General features: G+C 39.9%; 1 protein-coding gene across 3 annotated transcripts in view; it reads right to left on the bottom strand.

Annotated features, from left to right (window-relative positions):
• Window positions 1-19407, bottom strand: part of slc6a4a (solute carrier family 6 member 4a) — a 71704-nt gene that overhangs the window by 15308 nt on the left and 36989 nt on the right. For all 3 annotated transcript variants that reach the window (XR_007250049.2, XM_048557114.2, XM_048557115.2), the window contains 3 exons: window positions 8042-8145; window positions 6351-6478; window positions 2162-2274 (listed from right to left, as the gene is read on the bottom strand). Coding sequence is in view for 2 of the 3 variants with exons in the window: in XM_048557114.2 (XP_048413071.2) it covers window positions 2162-2274; window positions 6351-6478; window positions 8042-8145 (345 nt within the window). In the remaining variant the exon portion in view is untranslated. The remainder of the gene's footprint in view (window positions 1-2161; window positions 2275-6350; window positions 6479-8041; window positions 8146-19407) is intronic.

Below are 19407 nucleotides of genomic sequence, written 5' to 3'. Positions count from 1 at the left end.
TGTCACTGTTTTTATTGCTATTAATCCTGCATATATTGTTGCAAATGAAAGATGATGATATGTAGTTCATTAAAAATGGTGAGAACCTTTTCCCTCCCCACCCTTATCTGCTTTCCGGAGGGACCACTCTCTCCGGGACTCCCATGTCCGCTTCGCACTCTCCTTCTGCCCCACCACACCCAGCACTTTTCCCCACAACCGCAGGAAGTGCTACGCCTGCCCCTACACCTCCCCCCTCACCCCCATCCCAGGCCTCAAGAAGACTTTCCACATCAAGCGGATGTTCACCTGCGCATCCGCCAATGTGGTATACTGAATCCGCTGTTCCCGATGTGGCCTTCTCTACATCGGAGAAACAAAGCGGAAGCTTGGGGACCGCGTGGTAGAACACCAACGCTCGGTTCGCAATAGACAACTGCACCTCCCAATAGCAAACCATTTTAACTCCCCCTCCCATTCCACAGACAACATGTCCATCATGGGCCTCCTGCAGTGCCACAATGATGCCACCCGAAGGTTGCAGGAACAGCAACTCATATTCCACTTGGGAACCCTGCAGCCCAATGGTATCAATGTGGACTTCATAAGCTTCAAAATCTCCCCTTCCCCGTCTGCATCCCAAAACCAGCCCAGCTCGTCCCTGCCTCCCTAACCTGTCCTTTCTCCCACCTATCCCCTCCTTCCACCTCAAGGCCCACTCTGATCTCCTACCTACTAACCTCATCCTAGCCCGTTGACCTGTCCATCCTCCCTGGACTGACTATCTCCTCCCTACCTCCCCATCTACACTCACCTTTACTCCAACACTGCCTCTTTGACCTGTCTGTCTCCTCTCCACCTATCTTCTCCTTTATCCATCTTCTATCCATGTCACCCTCTCTCTCTCTCTGTTTATTTCAGAGCCCCCTTCCCCTCCCCAATTCTGAAGAAGGATCGAGGCCCGAAACATCAGCTTTCCTGCTCCTCTGATGCTGCTTGGCCTGCTGTGTTCATCCAGCTCTACACCTTGTTATCTCAGATTCTCCAGCATCTGCAGTTCCTACTAGCTCTGAAAGAACTTTAATATGGTGTAGAAGGAAGAGTATGCATTTTTAAATGGCTTTAGCTCATGGTGGTTTTGGAGTAGGTAGCACAGTGGGTTGAATCTTAGTCCTTGATATTGCTGGGGATGGGGGGAGGGGAGGAGGGGTGATAAAGGCCAGCAGATAGGGGAGGTGGCCAATCAGGAACCTCAATGGCCCTTCCACATTACCATCCCAATCACTGACCAGCTACTCTTGAGCCATACCAGCTCCACTGAGAGAGCTGATCATCACTAAGGCAGTGTAAACAATGTGAGAGTACTTCCACCTTACAGGTATCTTCTGAGATGTGAACTTTTGATGTGGGTGAAGCCGGCAGGGTATGTCGGGTGAAACTGAAGCTCTTCCAGTGCCAGCAGTGTGCCAGGGTGAAGGTGAGGGTGGCATCGTTTGTGGCCAGTAGCTCCCTTCCTGAACCATAGAGTCTTGATCTCAAACGGCCAAGCCAGAAAGCTGCTCAGAGGGCCAGCTCCTGACAGCTGGTGGGGGGCAATGGGTCTCTGCACTGGCAAAAAGCTGACTGGCCACTGTTAGGTACAAATGACCAGACCAAAAGCGCTCTTTATTGTGCCAATGATCATTCAAATTGACTGCCCTCCTCAGTTTAGCATCCAGCCATTCCCATCTGTGAGAAATTTCCCTTCCCAGGGGATTGTATCAGGATGCTGTCTAAATGAAGAGTCCAGTGTTTGACCAATTTCCCTGGTCTCTAGATCTGCCATCCAAGGCCAGTAAAACTTCATCCTTTCTTTCAAACCAGAATATGTATTTATTTAATAACAGATAAACCCACAGAGCAAATCCAAGTATACAGGCAAATGTTTAGGCCCCATGTGGTGAAGTGGTAATGTCCCTACCTCTGAGCCAGGAGGCCTTGTTTTCAAGTCCCACCTCCTCCAGAGGTGTCTCATAATGTGAACAGACTGAGTGGAAAACATTTATCAACAAATGTTACTACTTGCAGTTCTATCAAACATGACGCCGTTTGGAGTGTTGAAATATGAAACAACTCAATATTGTTGAGGTGAAAAGAATTTCAGCAGGTGATCAGAATAGAGGATCTATGATCTTTTGCTTACCGTACTGTCCAAGCCCAATGTGATCAACATTAGGAAAAATATTATAGCGAAAAATGTGGATGCAGGCATATTGGTGATTGCTTCTGCATAAGTAATGAAAAGTAGACTGGGGCCTAGGAGGAGAAAGGTAACATCAGGTATTATAACATACTGTCAATATTTTCTTCCTTTAACCCTTTACATCCTAGCTTCTTGCATATACTCCATCTTTCTAAGGTACCAAACTCATGTAAGTAGACTACATACTTTCATTGTTCTTAGTTTTATACACAAATTAGTAAGTGAGGCTTGAAGATTGGACTGATAGTCCGAAAATACTTTGAATAGCATTCCCTCAGTTAATGCTGGAGTCCACCAAATTCTGTGCATGCGTTTGGTTGGTGCATTTAAATCAGACATTGCTGAGATGATAAACGGTTTATAATAAAACTGTCAAACTATTTATTTAGACCCTTAGATTTATAATACTTAAGGTGAATCCCATAATGTACATTGTGATAAAATTAGATTTTTACACTTTTGAATTTAGAGGAGTTATATATTAGAAATCCTTTTTAAATACTGTAAATATTTTAACAAAAGCTTCAGATCTTATTGTCAAAGTTGTTAGTAAGACGTTTTATCCTGCTGAACTTCCACTGTTGGCTTGGCATAATATGTACTCTCACAATTTGAAATAAACTCCTGGAATTCCGTGGACCCATGATATTAGCAACAAATGCCATAATTAGGTAATTGTGCTGTCTGATACTGCATGGTTAAGTTGCACCTCAACAATTTGAATACACCACAGATAAATAGGTGGAAAATTGGGAGCAGCATGGCCAATGGCCACTGAATAAAACCAATGAGACGTGATACTGCCTGGCTCCAGATTTACTGAAAACAGACGTTTAGTGATTATGCAGATGGGCAGACACTTACACAAATTGAAAATGTGGTAACATGATTTACCTCATGCACTGCCTCATGTCTGTTTAATTCACTGGGTGGAACAGTGACCCCTTCGATTGATATCTCTCCCCCATCCCAACTCCCACCAATTTCCTGTTGATGCTGTGCAAATAACAAGGAAACTAGAGACTTTAGATTTCCAGTTGCTCAAATAATTTGCAATGCTTGTGATTTGCTACTAAAGGTGTAAACAGGCACTAACAGCCACATGCCGCAAGATTAACAATCTGTTTTACATAAGAGAGTCACATTTGGATGGTAGGTTAAGGCTAAGTCAACCAACTTCAACCAAGGAAATATCATTTCGGCTGACTTGGCATTCACAAAACTGCCACAATAAATATCAAAATGCACCCAATGAGAGTAACACGATTATTTCTCAATATTGATTGACTGCACAGATTTTGAGCTCACCAGTGGCATTCTGCAATGATATAAGTGACTGTGGCATTTACTGCAGCTTTAATTCTACAATTCCAATCTTGTTGTTGATTTTCTTGGGGGCATTGCTATTAGAATCAATTTTTCAACTTTTCTGTTTGGGTCTGAAGAAATTATAGCGTGTTGTATGCAATGGTTTTTAGGAGCGTCTGTGCTTGGGATATTACATTCTAGCCCAATATCACTTCTCTCTTCTTCCTCTAATGAATGGGTGTTGGTCTCAGGATCTTGACTTAAAAATAATTCCTACAACTGTCATGGCAGTCACAGAGTCATAGAATGCTTCTGGGTTACTGTAATTCTTCGAACTGAGTAACCATCAGCTCACTTATTTTTAGAGTCTGATTAAACCCTGGGATTGTTTGTCAGTTTATCTACCTTGACCATTGAACAAACTTTGTGAGGAACTCCGGAACCACATGAACCACTGCTGTTCAAAGAGTCAGCTGGCCATTACCATTACAAGGGCAATTAGAAACAAGCTCAAAATGCTTAGCTTGCCAGCCATGATCTCATCCTATGAATGAGTTGAAATAAATTCTGATATTGGCAACAAACCAAAGTCAATCATTTTAACTTGTTTGTTAGTGACTTGTTGTGTAATATAGATGTAAGATTCCCTACAGTGTGGAAACAGGCCCTTCGGCCCAACAAGTCCACACCGCCCCTTGGAGCATCCCACCCAGACCCCTCCCCCTATAACCCACACACCCCTGAACACTACAAGCAATTTAGCATGGCCAATCCACCTAGCCTGCACATCTTTGGACCGTGGGAGGAAACCGGAGCACCCGGAGGAAACCCACACAGACACGGGGAGAATGTGCAAACTCCACACAGACAGTTACCCGAGGCTGGTATCGAACCCGGGTCCCTGGCGCTGTGAGGCTGCAGTGCTAACCACTGAGCCGCCGTGCCACCCATATATATATTGATTAAATTATCCTTCTGACAATCATTCCCAGTAATTGTTTATTTAATATCAGATATTAAAGGAAATAATCATAACTATCCATGATTCTATAACTTCTTAATTCCAGATATTTAACTGAATTCAAATTCCACCATCAGCTGTGGCAGGATTTGAACCTGGGTCCCCAGAACATTATCTGCGTCACTGGATTAACAGACCAGTGATAATACCACTAGGCCATCACCTTCCCTAAATTCTATGGCTTCATTCACATTTTGAAACCTCTTTCTTAATTTTCAGTTACCATATTGTTATAGTCAGCAATTCTTTCAGGTAAATACACTGAAAGCTCATGGTTCATGGGAATGGTTTATTTGCCTTTATGCTCCTCTTAGCAATTACATCAGTGAAAATTAGCTGTTTCGTATAATGCATATGCTGGTATATTATAGATGTGATTTCTATCTAGCTGAAAAATATTAAAATACATTATCTCAATAGATTTTTAATTAGTTTTGTGACAGTACTTTCAGTAAAGCAGAACCATAGTTGGCAAAGTTGTTCATTGGTAGCTGAGCACACTGTAAATAAAAATATTATTTTCTATATATGGCTGTCAAATGTAAGCGTGTTTAGGGCCCAGGAATTACAACTCCTCGAAACAACCTTCTGTCCGAACCACTTTTGGGTTTCAGTTTGTGAAGAGTCTAGGGGTTGATCTTTCTCAGAATAGCAAGGCAGGTATGGGGTCCAAAGGGATAGCTTTCTTGGAGCCTCCATCCCTGCTATTTTCCAACAGTTACAAGGTTATTATGCCTGATGAATTTATTAGAGTGATGCTAAGAGTCTACAATGACAGGCAGGTTAGATGATGGAATATAATGTAGGGAAATGTGAGGTGGTGTACTTTGGCAGGAAGATCGATAGGCTGAATATTAATTAAATGGGGAATGACTGCAGAAAGCTGCAGCACAAAAGAATTTGTATGTCCATGTGCATAGGTCACACAAAACTAACGTGCAAGTTCAGCAGGTAATAGATAAATTTATTTGACTGATGACTTTTATTTCAAAGGCAATGGAGTGTAAAAGTAGGAAGGTGTAGCTAAAACTATACATGACACTAGTCAGACCAGACCTGGAATATTATAAACAGTTTTGGATCCTTATCTAAGGAAAGAGAGATTGAAATTGGAGGGAGAGCTAAGTTGATTTCGAGTATAGAAGGACTTTCTTGAGTATATTGAGCTCGTATACTCGTTGGAATTTTGAAAAATGACAGGGGACCTTATTGAAATGTAAGATTCTTAGGGCACTTGACAGAGTAGATGGAGAAAGGAGTGAATCCTCTTTTGGGAGAATCTAACACCAGAGGGCATAGTCTTGTCCATTTGAAACAGAATGAGGAGAACTTACCTTCGACAGTACTGAATCTGCGGCATTCTTTACTGCATAGGGCTGTTAAGGCTGGATCATTTGGCGAATAAAGGCTAAGATAGGCTTTTAATCAATAAAGTAATTGGAATAGAGCAAGAAGGTGGAGTTAAGGATTATTAAATCAGACAATAACATTAAGTTGTGGAGCAAACTCAATTGGCTGAATGGCCAATGCCTGCTCATGCATCTTATAGTCTAATATCTTTATGCTATTGCTTAAAGACCACAAGTTTTTAATGGTAGGAAAGCAAGTTTCAAGTATCCCATTCCTTAACAAACTATTTTCTCACCAGAGCCCTCAATCTATTAAAAACGACTCTTTTAAATAAAAAAAATGGTACACAGTGATTCAAACTGTACATTTTGGGAAACACACCAGTGTCACTGGTTATCAACTTTTAGAACTGTTGGAATTTTGCACATTATTATTGTAATGTCATCCTACCGGTGTCTTTGGCCACATCTGCCACATCTTCATTCCTCTTTTCTGCCATGTAGCCAAGGACAGTAAATATAACACAACCAGACATGAAACTGGTCAAGCAGTTCACAGTGCTGATGACCAATGCATCCCTAAAGCAAGTAAACAAGAAATAGTCCATTGCCTGAATTCAATTTAGGTCACATTTTAATTTCTCACAAATTATTGTTGAGCAAACTTTCTGAATTTTGTTGTAAGATCACCTCATCTTTACATAGAATACTCACTGCATGAGGTTAATGCATTCACACCCCCTATTAATTAAGCTTTGATGCTATACAGTTTGCACATTAAAATGGGTGTCTGAGCTCTATTCAAAGCCTCATAAGATAAAATGATAAATAAAAACCAAAAGAACTGTGGGTGCTGTAAATCAGGAACAAAAACAAAGTTGCTGGAAAAGCTCAGCAGGTCTGGCAGCATCTGTGGAGGAGAAAACTGAGTTAATGTTTCGGGTCCAGTTCTGAGGAAAGGTCACCAGACCTGAAACGTTAATTCTGTTGTCTCCTCAGCAAATTTGTTTTTGTACAAGATAAAATGCAACTGGGAAAATGCAAAGCAGACATTAGGCCGCATTACACAATCAGCTCTTAATCAAAGAGATGATAATTCTTTAGATATTAAAGGCAACAAGAGTACTCTGAGAAAGCAGAAATATAGCATTGAGGTAGAACATCAGCTATGATCATATTGGATGGTGGAGCAGGATTAAAGGGCCGACTGGCCTACTCCTGATTTCTAAATGGGAATGGCTCTTCTACAATGTGTGCAGCCGGTGCAGTTCCTCGGTAGCCATCATTTGTCACTCTGCAGATCAACTCTTTCAATTCTGTTGACTCCCCTCTCTCATGTTTTAACAAAATATGTTGATTTTATAATCCTAAAAACGAGCAATTAATCAGAAGAGAATGTTACATGATAAGAATTACTTCGTTTTTTGGTAAATCATCATCGAAAAATAAGAACAGAAAATGCAGGAAGCAGCAGCTCAGACAGCACCTGTGGACACAGTATGACTCAGGTCATTTATATAAGGTCAACAATCTGAATCATTTAACTCCGTTTTTCTCTCCACTATGCTGCCCATCATGCTGAGCATTTCCAGAAATTTCTGGTTTTACTTAAGAGTTCCAGCATTTGCAATATTTCATTTTATATACTCAAACGTGTAACTCAGCTGGATGTTTTATCATTGTTAGTTTTACTGCTCTGATACATTTTCTATCCAAACCCTAAAGATGTTCCCGATTCATTACTGCTGTGAGTTAGCTTCATCCCATCATATGCCCAAACAGATGGAATGAAAATCTCGATTTACTCTGTTGCAAGAATGGTCCTGTTTCTAAAGTCTCATTTGATTAATTATCTAATGATTGAAAACACACTCAATTTAGCACAAAACTGGTGCAGTACTAGCCAGTGCACCTTTAAGGGTAGAAAATATTATTGAGGCAGCGTTTGATCCTCTGCCCAGCCATTATTCTAATTTACTTTGATCTGAATACTAGGAACTAAAAGTGGATTTTTTTTTCATTTTTCTGCATTGGCACACTCGATCTTACTGGGGGCCAAATGTCAATAATTGCAATGATAAGGGCAAGCCTAAACAAGGTAACTCGCTGCAAAGAAATCCATACATTGTTTAACAGACTGACTTGTAACAGTTGTTATTAAATTTGTTGTAGCTGGCGAATGCCAAGAGCACACCAAATCCTGGGCCAAGAGAAAAGAAAATCTGTGCAGCAGCATCCACCCACACCTGGAAATAAAAGAAAAGAAGCTGATCAAAACCTTACAGCTAGAGATCTCTACATTATTACAATAAACAAATGATGATGCATCAGTAATTGCCAAAGGACATATTAAACATTTAATTCCAACATGCATTTATTTTTAAGCAAGAGGAATGCTACAGTTTATTGCAGATGTAAATCCTCTGCAGACCTATGGCAAGGCACATCAGGGGAACGTCAAAAGGAAAGATCCAAAAGGCAGAGATAATGAGAGTCTGATTGCCCTGACCCTCTCAGCAGGGAGCGATCTTTCGCACATATGTTTGTGATCCCCTTTTGAAGATGTACCAAAATAGGGGTTAAAAATACAACCCTTGGTCTATACATTGGTGGCCTGACATGCTAGCTTGTGGACCGACACGCTGTGAAGGGCATAGCTTGAGAATAAACACTCCTGCACTGCAGGTAAATAAGGTAAGGACAATTTCATCCTCAACTATCAGCAGTCAGCCACTATCAAAAGGAGCCAGGTCAAAAGAATTTCAACAAAGCCAAGAATTTCAAAATCATCTACTCAACTACAAATGTCAGTACTACTGGCATCATTCAAAGTAACGTCCACAACATTACTCAGAAAATTGCTTTCATCATCTTTTTGTACTCACTTCATTTTCGTTATCTGCTTCTATGCATGTGGAATTATTATTAGCATTGTTGTGGCACATGTGGGGTTGGGTAAATAAAGAATAGGAACCAGTTCATTCCTTCTCAGCTGGGAATTCAATGATTTGAGGTATCCCCTCTACAACCATAAGAAATACAGAAACCTCTTCTGAGGACTGGTCATAACACAATGGACCAAGATTTGCCCAATTACTTCAATCCATATATCCACAAATATGTAAACTATTCCCTTCATATTGTCTACACCATCACCAAATTTCCCTCAAAGTCTCTGTTGTTCTAGAGAATACAGACTCAGCTGTCTGGATAACTGTAATTGGATATCAATACATCATTAATGAGTTGGTCATATCACTGTACACTTAGTGTTTCAAAAACTTTTCATGTCCTTCCATATTTAGTCACCCCAATCATGACACTCATTATTTAACAACCGTCGTGGCACTAATGCTGGCAACACACAGATAAAATAACTTATCTCTCTTCGACACATCCAAAGACTTTCCCATCTACTACGTCACAGGTCATGACTCCAGAAATGAAAATCCAATGTCATGGCATAATAAGTAAGAATTGAAGCTGAGTGCGATGTTCTGTTAGGTGGTTAATCACTGTCAATAAATTACAATTTCAAACTGAGTGGGTCTGACAATGTCAGACCATAATCATAAAGATTAATGACTGAAACATTATTTTTGTTACTAATGTAGTACCAATCTGTGGCAAACAGATTCATTTGAAGAATAAAGCCCTCTTGTCCCGTTGCCACCAGTTTGAATCCACATTTCAGAATACCACACCACCTTCCATCTTCAGTACCAACCCTCCTTATCTCCTCATTGAGCAAAATTGCCAATGCTGTGCCCAATAATGGCCAATAATGGGTCAGCATTATTCTAACTAATGTCCTCAGATTACTCATTCTCGATTATATCCAGAACAAGACGGGGCCCTTGTAGTGCAATGTAGTATTGTCCCTATCACTGAGCCAAGAGGCCTGGATTCAAGTCCCACCTGCTCCAGAAGTGTGCAACAATGTGTCTGAACATGGTGAATGGGAAAATACCTCTAACCACATAAAGAAGCAGAAAAACATCCTTCCTTGACTATAGGCCTAAAGATAATACTGATTTAATCCACAGTGTGGACCAATTTTGGATATGAATGTCAGCTGACTTTTCATAGATTTGTTTTAAGATTTTTAAACCTAAAAGGCTATTTTATTCCACTACTAGTTTTGTTGTTGAATTGATATGTTCAGAAGTCTATAAACAATATGACCTAGGCATTAAAGTTTACATTACAGGAAACCAATATCCGTTGGAACATGGGGTTTGGGAGACAATAATCATCCAAACATTAGCTGCCCATTCCTGAGGTAGACAGACATTGAAAATTATTGAGTCAGAGTCCTTGTTGCACCCCCTGGATGGCAAGCCCCTGAACAACTGCTTTGAGCGGTAAACACCATCAAAGCTTCTGAAAACGATATTCCCATATCAACACTAGAAGTGATTTGCAACTTGCATGTACAAATGGTAAAAAAGTAAACAGGGTAGACAGATAAGGGGGTTAAAAGAGGCATCTGGGATAGTTGTCTTTATTAGTTAAAGGCACAGAATTCAAGGACAAGAAGGTTATGCTAGAACTCTACAAAACACTGGAGTACTTCCATGTAGTTTTGGTCACCATATTATGGGAAAGATGTGAGTGCACAAGAGCGCATGCAAGATTTTCCAGCGTGCTGCTTGTACTGAAGAGAGTGAGCTACAAGGACAGATTGAAAAGGTTGTGTTGAGAAGAAACCAAAGCAGAGATCTGGTGATCAGGTAAACATCCACTTGTACAGGGGTCAATAAACAGGGGCAGTTGAGGAGAAAGTCTGGGATGTACTGCTGAAAAGGATGATTTAGTCAAATGAGTCTCAGAATTTTCTAGCATTTAGCTATCCACTTGCATTGCCATAGTCTCTTGGGCTATGGGTCAAAAGCTGGAAATGGGACTAATATAGTCAGAGTCTTGTTGAGTGGCACAGACACAATGGCTGTTTGGCCTACTGTAAAGTACATGTCTGTAAGTCTAACTGGGCAACCACTCAATATACACAATCCACCCATTTTAACTGGGCAGTGGTCAGCCTTACCAGCAGTGCTCAAAACTTCAATGTAGTTTTTTGGATGTAAATTTCATGTCCCAGAGATTGTGAAAGGTGCTATGAAAATGCAAGTTCCTTCTTTCACTTGGTGATATAGTTCTACAATGAAATCCAAGATAACTGATGCTCCATTATAATGCCTGTTGAACAGTGAGTTAATCAATAAGAGTGTATGCTGGGGCAAATTTAAGGAGGAGATAGGCAGATTTTTATTTAGTAATAGGTTGATAGATTATGGGGAGCAAACAGGAAAGTGAAGTTGAGGCTGAGATGAGATCAATCTGAATCCGATCAAAAAGAAGAACAAACTCAAACGGCTGGACTACCTAACTCCTGCTCCTAGTTCTTCTGTTCTTATGAGATCATTTCAATTATCTGCTCTCTATAATCCTAATTGTCTGACATTGTGTGAATCTGAAGGTCACTTCGTCCCTGGAGATAGGTAACGGTTTCTGATAAAACCGGGGATACAGTCAACGAATTATAATATCCTTTAAATTGGGAATCTGGAGAATTGACATGGTTATACACAAGTAATAAATGGTAGTGAAGAGGGGTCTGAATAAGGGTCCAGGCCCAAAACATCAGCTTTCCTGCTTCTCTGATGCTGCTTTGCCTGTTGTGTTCATCCAGCTCTACACCTTGGTATCTACAATAAATAATAGCACCTTGTTTGTTTGCCAAGTCAATATGCATGTCTTTTTATAATTATATTGAACACAAATGGACAAATCCCATTTAATTAAAGCACAGATTAATCGCCACCATGCGTTATTATGCATTTCCAAGTAACACAGGGGGACAATAATTCTTGGGCCATATTTCCATCAGCTGTTTGGGATGCTATTTTAGTGAGGGTGTTTTGTTCTTAAAGGATAGCTACTATTAAACACAAAATGAAAAATCACAATGAAGGGTTTCATACACAGGAAAACCAAACAGCTACCCAGGAACTAAATCTTTTACACATTTGGTTATATAGATTTGCTATACAAAGCTGCTGCTGCAATTTTCTTTAAAATCAGGATTGTGACATGATGAACTAAATAAAAATGAATGTGGAATGGGGTAAATCTCCATTGCGAACCTAACATGGGATGAATCACTTTAAATAAAAACAGTTATTAACTTCGGTTCTAGGACCATAATTCTTCCATATAAAGCTTTACATGCTGTAACATATTTGGGTATTATAATAGCTCTTGAGCATTCATTCCTCAGAGCACTAAGCTTCAAAATCACATTTCCCTCAATAAAAGGTAATTTGAGAAATGGGAACCAATTCCTACACCTCAAATCTTTTTAGAATTGATTCTTTTTTAATAGAATCCCTACAGTGTGGAAGCAGGCCCTTTGCCCCAACAAGTCGACACTGACCCTCAGAATATCCCACTGAGACCCATCCTCCTATAACCCACCTAATCTACACATCCCTTAACACTACGGGCAATTTAGTATGACCAATCCACTTAGCCTGCACAGCTTTGGACTTTGGGAGGAGAGTGGAGCAGCCAGACGAAATGCAAGCAGACATGGGGAGAACATGCAAACGCCACACAGACAGTCACCCGAGGGTGAAATTGAACCCAGGTCCCTGGTGCTGTGAGGCAGCAGTGTTAACCAGTGAGTCATTGTGCCACCTCGTGATTGGAAGAAAGGAGATGCAGCAAACAGCTCTGGTATAGATGAATATAAATACCAATCATTTAATTGTGATAGTAATAATATTGATAAAAGATTCTAACTTTTGGAAAAGTACAGTTACGTCCCTCTCTTTATTAGGAACATCACTCATACATCACTACATGTAAATGTAGATGGGTGGGTTAGTAAGTTTGCAGATGATACAAAGATTAATGGAGTTGTGTATCATGTCAAAGGTTGTCAGAGGATACAGCAGGACATAGATCAGTTGCAGATATGGGCGGAGAAAGGTATATGGAGTTTAATCTGGGAAAGTGTGAGGAAATCAAATGTTAAGGAAAAGTATACAGTTAATGGCAGAATCCTGGAAAGCACTGATGTACAGAGAGATCTTGCAGTTCAAGTCCATAGCTCCCTGAAAGTGGCCATGCAAATAAATAGAGGGTTAAAGAAGGCGTATGGCATGCTTGCCTTTATTGGTCAGGGAGTTGAGTACATGAGTCAGGGTGTCATGTTTATAAGATTTTGTTTAGGCCACACAGAGAGTATTGCATTCAATTCTGGTTACCGCATTACTGGAGGATGCGGAGACTTTGGAGAGGTTGCAGAAGATATCGGAATGCTGCCTGGATTAAAAGATATAAGCTATAAGAAGAGGCTAGAAAAACTCGGGTTATTTTCTCTGGAGCAGCACAGGCTGAGAGGAGACATGATAGAAGTGGAGGAAATTATAAGATGCATAGATAGGGTTTACAGTCAGAATCTTTTTCCCAGATCTGAAATGTCTGAAACTAAGGGGCATTCATTTAAGGTGAGAGACGGGAAGTTCAAAGGAGATGTGAGGGACAAATTCTTTTTACACTGAGAGTAGTAGGTGTCTAGAACATGTGACCAGGGGTGGTGGAGGAGGCAGATATGATAGGGATGTTTAAGGGACTTTAAGACAAACACATGAATAAGCAATGAATGGAAGGCTATGGACCATGGGCAGGCAGAAGGCATTCATTTAATGTGGTGTCATGTACAGTACAACATAGTGGGCCAAAAGGCCCATTTGTGTGCTGCACAGTTCTCAGTTCTATGTTCTATACCAAAAACCAAGATCCAAGAAATGACTGGAGCTGACCTTTATATGATGAGGAGGGTCCTACTAAGTAGGCACCCATGTCTAAGTGTTATGATGAACACAGGCAATTCTTACCATTATTCCCTTTTTTGTTCTTATGTTGTAAGCAATGCTGACAAGGCAATATCTCTTACCCGTGTCAAGTTCTTCTGAGGATGTTATGAGTATGCCACATCTTGTGGATTGTAGACTTCTGTGGGCCAGGCTGGGGAAGGGTGGTTGGCTGCCTTCCCAGAAGGACATTAACGAATCAATTTGTTTTTTATGGCGATCCAGTAACCATCATGGTCATCTTCTCTGGTGCCAAACCTCAAATTACCAGATTTGTTGAAATCAATTTTGTGACTTATTACTGTCTCTGCGTTGCTAATACAGTCCCTACCACTTACAATTATCCAATAATATTATTATAAGCACTGGACAATGCATCATCTTGACAGAGACTAAAACATTTCTCTCTAGCAGCCTAGTAAACCCCTTTCAGTGCATTTATCTCCTTCCTTAAATAAGAGCAAAACTACATAAAGTTTTTAAAATTAGGTTTCTCCAATGATCTGTATGTCTGAAACATAAACATCCTTACTTTTACATTTAATTTGTTTCAATAATGAAAGACAGCATTTCATTGGCCTTTTTAATTACTTGCAGTATCTGCATACTAACTTTTTGTGACTCATCCACTAGAATATCTGGATCCCTCTGTATCTCAGAATTCTGCAGTTGTTCTCCATTTAAATAATCAACACTTTTTTTATTCTTCCTGCCAAAGTGAACAACTTCATATTTCCTCAAGTTGTATTCCATTGGACAGATCTTTGCCCACTCACTCAACTTATCTACTTTCATCTGCATCTTGTGCGCTTTTTTTCACGACATGTTTACTTTTCTACCTAGTTTTGCATCATCTATAAAATTAGCTACTGCATCTTTGCTCCCTTCATTTAAGTCTTTGATATAAATTGCAAAAAGCCAAATAACCAGGACAGATCCCTGCAGGACTCCTGCCAATCAGAAAAAGACGCATTTGTGTACTCTCTCTGTTATCTGCGAGCCAGCTAATCTTCTATCCATGTTAATATGTTATCCCTTAATAAAACTCACTGAGTGATGAGCACAGCGTAGGAGAATTTTTAAGAGATTTAAATATAAATACAATATGATAAAGAGATAGAAAGACTTTACGGAATTTCCAAAATTCCCTAATTTCAGCCCATGATCATCCAAACATTACAAACTGAACTAAAAAGACAACAAGAAAGAGCTTTCATCACAAGGCCAACAATTTCTTTACATCTAATTAAGTACTTTTGGAGTGTATTCACTCTTTTAACAGAGGGAAACGCAGAATTCAATTTATACACAACAAGTTGTTGCAAACAAAAAATGAGATAACCACCTATTCTACGTTTAATGGTATGGGAGTGAAATAAAGATGTAACAGGTTTTGTAATGGTGAGATGTCTAAAGCTCTTGGATGCACTAAATAGCACCCTACTGTGCCATTTTGGCTCTGAAAAATAATTAAGTAATCTCAACATTTTACTATTGTCGGTTTGTAGTCAAACACAGGAGCCAATATGCCGACAGCAAGGCATTGCACCAAGCAATGTGGCAATTGGTCAGAAGATTTCTTTTTAATGGGGTTACTTGAGGTAATAGGTCACCTCCCATGTGATTCTTTGAGTAGTGCTCTGGAATCTTGTACGTCCACCCAAGCAAGCAGCTAATGCCTGTATTTGAAAGGTCACCCAAACACAATATTTCTGACAATGCAGCCCTTCAGACAATCGTTACATTGCTTGGTGCAATGCCTTTCTGTCGGCACATTGGCTCCTGTGTTTGACTACAAACTGCATCGAGGTATCTGCATTGCATGAAAAAGTCTCTAGAGTTCGACTGGAACTCACTGACCTCCTGGTTCAAAGACAAGATAGTGAGTCACTAAGCCAGGACCAATACAGAAAATTCATGATCAGGTCATTTTCAATACCATTTTCTAATATGCATGACCACCATTAGCCAAAATGAGAGAGTAAAATTTCAGCTAGTTATCTTATTCCTGGATACTGACAAAAGAAGGTTATCATTTGGAGTTTAGCTGTGTTTGTGTACTCCTATTTTGCCTACTGTGGTTGTCTGTCTCCCTGTGTGGCTTTGTTGTTGGCTTCATGCTCCAGAAGACAGGCTGCTGGGCTGTAATAATTTGCTACTGGGTGACATTGCTTGCAATGGCAACTGACTCAAGACCAGGGGAATGCTTCCACCTGGGCCAGTTTGGACTTGAACTGCTCATTTGGAATCACAGAGTCATGCAGCAATGGAAACAGACCTTTTGGTCCAACTAGTCCATGCCAAACATAATCCCAAACTAAACTAGTTCCACCTGCCCGCCCTTGGCCCTCCAATCCTTTCCTTTTCATGTATCTATCCAAATGTCTTTCAAACGTTGTAATTGTGCCCACATCCCCACTTCCTCTGGAAGTTTATTCCACATGTGAGCCATGCTGTGTGTTAAAAATTCGCCTCTTCTCTCTTTTTTAAATCTCTCTCCTCTCAACTTAAAAATATGCCCCCAACCTTGAAATCCCCCATTCTAGGGAAAAGACAACTACCATTATCTCTATCTGTACCTCTCATTATTTTATAAACTTCTATCAGGTCGCTTCTCAACCTCCCTCACTCCAGTGAAAAAAGTCCCAGATTATTCAGCCTTTATTTATAACTCAAACTTTCCGAACCCAGCAAATCCTGGTAAATCTCTTCTCTGCCCTCTCCAGCTTAATCATATCCTTCCTATAACTGGGTGAAGAGAACTGGACACAGTATTCCAAAAGAGGCCTCACTAACGTCCTGTGCGGCCTCAACATGACTTCCCAACTCCTATACACAAATGACGGAACAATGAAGGCAAACATGCCAAAAGCCTTTTTATGTCTATATGTGATGGAAACTTCAAAGAATTATGTACCTGCACCCCTAGGTCCTTCTGTTCTGCAACACTTCAGAAGACCCTACCATTAATTGTACAAGCCCTAACCTTGTTTGTTGTACGAAAATGCAATACATCACATCTATCCAGTTTGAGCTCCATTTGCCATTTTTCAGCCCATTGACTCAAAGATCTGTTTGTAATCTTAGAAAACTTTCTTCACAAACTACAATGCCACCAATTTTGGTGTCATCCGCAAACTTACTAACCATGCCTTCTATATTCACATCCAAATCATTATATAAACGACAAACAAAACAGGACCCAGAACCAATCTCTGTGGAATACACTGGTCACAGGCCTCCAGTCCGAAAAGCAACCCTCCACCATTACTCTCTACCTCCTGCCATTAAGCCAATTTTGTGTCCAATTGACAAGCTCACCCTGAATCCCATGTGACCTCAGTTTACTAATTAGTCTACCATGTGGAACCTTATCAAAAGCTTTACTAAAATCCAAATAACAATGTCTACTGCTCTGCCATCATCAATCCTTTTGGTATCTTCCTCAAAAAATTCAAACAAGTTTGCGAGACACGCTTTTCCTCACACAGAACCATACTGACTATCACTAATCAATTTTGGCCTCTGTAAACGTTCATAATCCTATCTTTTATAATCACCACCAACAATTTACCCACAATCAAAGTCAGACTCTCAGGTCTACAGTTCTCCAGTTTCTCCTTAGAACATTCCTTAAACAAAGGTACAACATTAGCCACCCTCCAGTCATCAGGCACCTCACCCATTGTTACAAATGAATGCAAATACTTCTGCAAGGGGTCTTAGAATTTCCTCTGACTTCCCACAACATTCTGGGGTATATTAGATCTGGTCTCAGAGATTTATCCACCTTTATATTCTCTAAGACCTCCCAAAAATCTTCTTCTGTAATGTGAACTGCCTTTAAAACATCAAAGTATTATTTCTTTACATTCTCAAGGCTCCATTTCTTTCTCCACAGTAAAAATTGACATGAAATATTCATTTAGTATCAACTCATGGGGTTCAACACAAAGAGAACCTCCTTGATCTTTAAGAAGCGCTACCTTCTCTCTAGTTACCCTCTTGATTTTAATGTATTGTAGAATCTCTTTGGATTCTTCTTAACCTTAACTGTCAATGCTATCTCATATCCTCTCTTTGCCTTCCTGATTTCTCTCTTAAGAATGTTCCTAAACTCTTTATATTGATTAAGAGATTCAATTGAACCAAGTTAACTATATCTGAAAGAAGATTTTCTTTTATTCTTGACTAGTATCTCAATATCTTAATTTACCATTGTTCCTTAGTCTTACCAGCCGTTCCTGTCACTCTATAACAGGAACAAAATGCCTTTAAACTCTCTCATACTTTGACTTGGAAAATACAGTTGTCAAGCTCAGTAACAGTTCACATCTAATAAACGTGAAAACTGAACTAGCAATCTTCCATAGATAACAACGGCAGTTATGTAGCTGACAGGTTTTGTTGAATTAGAGAAAATGAGAAATATTTGCATATTGTAAAGAACAAATAAGTAAATAAACGTTGGTGGTTTCCTCCATTGTTCTATGACTTGATGAAACTGTTTTTGATTAATGGATACAGGTGTAGTGTAAAAAGCTAGTGACAGCTTTGGTCAATGGAATTAATCTCAACATCTACATGAAGTGCAGCTTCGCTCAAGGAGCTGAACGCAGTCTAGGCTGACACTTCAGTGCAGTATTGAATGAGTGCTGTATTCCTCAGATTTCTTACAGAAGATGCCACATCAGACAGAATAAACAGATGGAAGATATTCTGATTACAATACTGTTGTATATTTTAGTGGCAGACATCAGCCAAGCTATTACACCAAAGCCTACTGTTTACTTACCTTTAAAAGCATACTGAACTGCTTAGGTCTTGGTAGCAAAGTTTCAGCTTTAGGCACTGATAATGATCTGGCCACTAATTATAGAATCCTTACACATTGAGAAAGAGGCCATTTGGCTCATCAAGTCTACACTAACCCTCCTTCCCAGTCCCATGCCATAACCCTGCATGGGGTTTTTTAACCATAGCGAACCCACCTAGCCTAAACATGACTGGACACACCTAACCTGCACATCTTTGGACTGTGGGAGGAAACATACAAACTTTACACAGACAGTGACCTAAGGCTGGAATTGAACCCAGATCCCTGGTGCAATAAGGTTGCAGTGCTAACCACTGAGCCACCACCCCACCCTAATATTCCAAATTGCGCCCATTTTGAGATATGTTATTTTATCATGTGTTTCCAATCAAACTCTTTTACATATTACTGAATACAAAAGCTGCCATGATCCATGAATTAAGAAATTTTTTAAAATTGCTCTCAAAAATATTCCTTGGTATTCTTCAGGTAGCCTACAGCAGTTTGACTAATGAGGTTGAAATGATACTTAATCAATCCACCACTATACCCTGATTCGAAAAGGCCCTGGAAGAGATTTCAAAATATACAAAACTGTATCTTAGTTATACTAGTTACTTCGTAAATTTCATAAAATGCAAACATTTCTTTTTTTAAAAAAAAACTTCTATTGGCCTCCTTGCATCCAAAAAAAACATTTTTTTTTTGCCTTTCCAAATTCCTGTGGATGAATGCCAATAACAAAGACTCCCATTGTAGATTAATTCATTCTGGGAACGTGGGCAGTTTTGTGGGAAGGGCTGGAGCCTAAC

This window comes from Stegostoma tigrinum, chromosome 27, assembly GCF_030684315.1.
Source record: "Stegostoma tigrinum isolate sSteTig4 chromosome 27, sSteTig4.hap1, whole genome shotgun sequence".
Classification (NCBI taxonomy): Eukaryota; Metazoa; Chordata; class Chondrichthyes; order Orectolobiformes; family Stegostomatidae; genus Stegostoma; species Stegostoma tigrinum.
This window is presented reverse-complemented; position numbering and strand designations above follow the sequence as displayed.